The following is a 3049-nucleotide window of genomic DNA, read 5'->3' on the forward strand; positions in this document are numbered from 1 at the left end:
AAGAGACTTAACCGCCAGGCGAAGGAGCATATCACAACCCATGAACGCCTTTACTATCAAGAGAATAATTTCTTTTCTAAATCACTTGTTTCAATGTTGCAATTTCAAGTTCTGTAAAAATTATCTCGACCAAATAATATATCTGGCTAATGAAGAATGTTGAGCCATGCACCCAGCTGTTAGATGTTCACTGCACCTCATTGCCTCACCGTAGACGATTTTGACGCTATTATATATGACTTATTTTGACTAATTCGAATAAAAAAATTTATTTTTGAAATTACATCAAGAAATATTAAACGTCTAGGCTGCTATAATGCATAAAGATCTCTAATGAGGTTCCAAACCATTACATATATAAGTAGTGCCTTATTATTTCTGTGTGAGCTTCAGGATATTTAATGGAGTACACCGGGTAGTACCAAAGAAGCAACCAGTCGCAAGCTGCAAGTTCGAGTGTTGAGATGGATGTACTGTATCCCAGAAGATATCTGAAGTCCTATTTACACAAGGTAGGACATCTTCTTGGCACAGATAAGTTGTATAGTCTATAACACAACATGGCCCTCTATTTTTGAACCCTGCAACCACAGTGGATTTCTAGTTAATTATAGAATACTAGAAAGAAAATTTTTCAGTTAATTAGTGGCAATATCTCACCATATTTATAAGGGTTTTGGCTCAAGTCATAGAGGAATCCATAAATGTCTCCCAAAACAAAAGTTGAACCCTGGAGGCTAGTATTGAGTTCTTGTAACATATCTGGAAGGCCTTCATTGTAGAGAGATACTAACTGATTAACATCCTCAGCACATCCACTTGTTAGGTTTTTGAGGTATAATTCTGCTGGTGTACATCCAAGAGGGGTGACATTGAAAACCACAAACTTCCTGGCTCCCAAATTATAAAGATCCTGCAATTTTATAGCCACAATTGAGATTAAATGTGACTAGAAAAGAGCTTAAATCAGTTTCAAAATTCAAGGGTTGATGTGTTTATGTCAGTACCTGTAAATATTGTTTGAGTTTCTTCAAAAGGATGCCTGAAAATTGGTCCGGGGTGTATAGGTGACTACTATTGTAATATGCAGGTAGAAGATAGTTTGCAAAATAGTCATTGTTTCCTATCTCTACCACAAAAATTGACTTGGATAAGTACTCCAAAAGCTCTTTCTTGGTTTTAAAGTTCTTGGGCAAGTAATGGTTAACAGTCTCTTCGAAAAACTCAATCTGTTTCTGCAACTCTAAATTCTTTCCCTGCATGACAAACCCAGAATCGATGGTAAGAGAAACTCAAGATACTCTTCATATCTCCATACCTACTGCAGTTAACATTCGAAGATTTTTCTCGAATTTTAGATAGTCTATACTAATGTGAGCATTGCCATTACCACACTATACTATGTTATGAAACTAGCTGGTAGCATGGGAACTTACATATGATATTTTTCCTGTTTCTTGGAGGATGCCAGCTGATCCAGAAGCATAATTGATTCCAGTAACAGTTTTACTCTTTTGTGTCTTTGAAAGACCCAAGTATGGAGGGACTAAGGGTAACCCAAGATACTGAGCTGGTAATCAAAGTCACAAATCAATCAATATCTTATGAGAGAGAGGAGCGCTAAAAAATCAGAAGCAGCTACAATTAGGATCATAAGACAAAGGAATGAGCCATGAGCCATGACCAGGTCATCTTACTCACTTACCTAAAAAATCTGCAAATGTCTTGCCATTAGTGAATCTGCCTGTTGGACCAACTGGAAAATCTATGCCATATGGTTTGTAATTCGCTTTTGCAGTTGTATTTAGGAAATCATTATTGCCACTATCTACAATAGAATCTCCAAATATGTATAAGGCTGGGGCAAGGGGACTTGAGGACTTTGCCAAGAAGAAATGAGGAAATAAGCAAAGTGAGAGAAGGAACATAAGGAAGGTGTTAGCCATGTTTTCTTGAATTCTATCTGTCACGGATTTCCAAATGAATTTTTATAGGGAGAAGGAGAGAATTTTGATTATAATTCTCTAATCAATAATGAATGACTAGTCGCCAACTTCTGGTAGTTGAAATAATGTAATCAAATAGTGATTAAAACTCTTGTGTTGAAAAAAACATATTAATTGATTATAATTCTCTAATCAATAATGAATGACTAGTCGCCAACTTCTGGTAGTTGACATAATGTAATCAAATTGTGATAAAAACTGTTGTGTTGAAAAAAACATATTAATTGATTAGAGACGATAAGATTTCATATTGAATTATAATTCCGCATATAAAAGAAAGGAACTATGTACATAAGGTATGAGATATTATCTTAGCTTGAACGAACAAGGGAACTCAATATTTGGTCAATACAAATCAAGGTTGCGAAAGTCCATACAAATTCCAAAATTTTCCATTTTTCTTGTTCACGGGTACCACGTTCCATTTAAAACAAGGAGCAAAGATGTCTTTTCACATAGGGAAGAAAGTGAAAAGCACATGGAAGAGTTGACATAGGTCGTATTCTAAATAGAGTTCTTTTTCCCATATTTATAGAATGGTTTGAACATCGGAGGCTTTGTATTTAATTTCACTATCTTTTTCTCTCTCATGTTTTCTATGTAAGCATTCCTCTTTCTAATCTATATGCATGGTAAGCCGTGATTAATCAAAATATTATTGTCAATGCAACCCCCTTAATATATTTCATGTGTCCTTAACCCAAAACGTATAATGCTAGACTTAATTAAAGGCTTTTTTTCTAAATAATAATAATAATAATAATAATAATAATAATAATAATAATAATAATAATAATAATAATAAGGCCTTCACCTTTGGACTTATTATAGGTTTTATATTTGGATATGGATTTTCATAATAATAATAATAATCAACTGATTCATTTCGATTCAATTTGATTCATTTCGAAAGCTGATTTTGGTTTTGGTTTTTTTTTTTTATTTATTTTTTCTATTCTTAGTGGCAAAATATCTGGAAATAATGCCATTATTCAGCCCATTAGAAGTAAAATGCAGATCTGACCTGATCACTTGGTCCAATG

At 33.9% G+C, this 3049-nt stretch overlaps 1 protein-coding gene across 1 annotated transcript; it reads right to left on the reverse strand.

The window, feature by feature from the left end:
* Nucleotides 1-243: 243 nt before the first annotated feature.
* LOC122068124 (GDSL esterase/lipase 7-like) lies at nt 244-1949 on the reverse strand. Its single transcript, XM_042631969.1, has 5 exons — nt 1706-1949; nt 1437-1570; nt 1008-1256; nt 661-913; nt 244-581 (listed from the first exon to the last, which is right to left on the reverse strand). The coding sequence occupies exons 1-5, from the start codon at nt 1944-1946 to the stop codon at nt 373-375; spliced, it is 1086 nt and encodes a 361-aa protein (XP_042487903.1). The 5' UTR covers nt 1947-1949; the 3' UTR covers nt 244-372.
* Between the last annotated feature and the right edge of the window lie 1100 nt (nt 1950-3049).

Source organism: Macadamia integrifolia, unplaced genomic scaffold (genome assembly GCF_013358625.1).
Source record: "Macadamia integrifolia cultivar HAES 741 unplaced genomic scaffold, SCU_Mint_v3 scaffold3420, whole genome shotgun sequence".
Lineage (NCBI taxonomy): Eukaryota > Viridiplantae > Streptophyta > Magnoliopsida > Proteales > Proteaceae > Macadamia > Macadamia integrifolia.

Coding starts and splice junctions, on each gene's coding strand:
- LOC122068124 (XM_042631969.1), bottom strand. CDS start 1,946: ATGGCTAACACCTTCCTTATGTTCCTTCTCTCACTTTGCTTATTTCCT. Junction 1,571..1,705: donor GACATTTGCAGATTTTTTAG/GTAAGTGAGTAA, acceptor TTTGATTACCAG/CTCAGTATCTTGGGTTACCC. Junction 582..660: donor CCAAAACCCTTATAAATATG/GTGAGATATTGC, acceptor CTGTGGTTGCAG/GGTTCAAAAATAGAGGGCCA.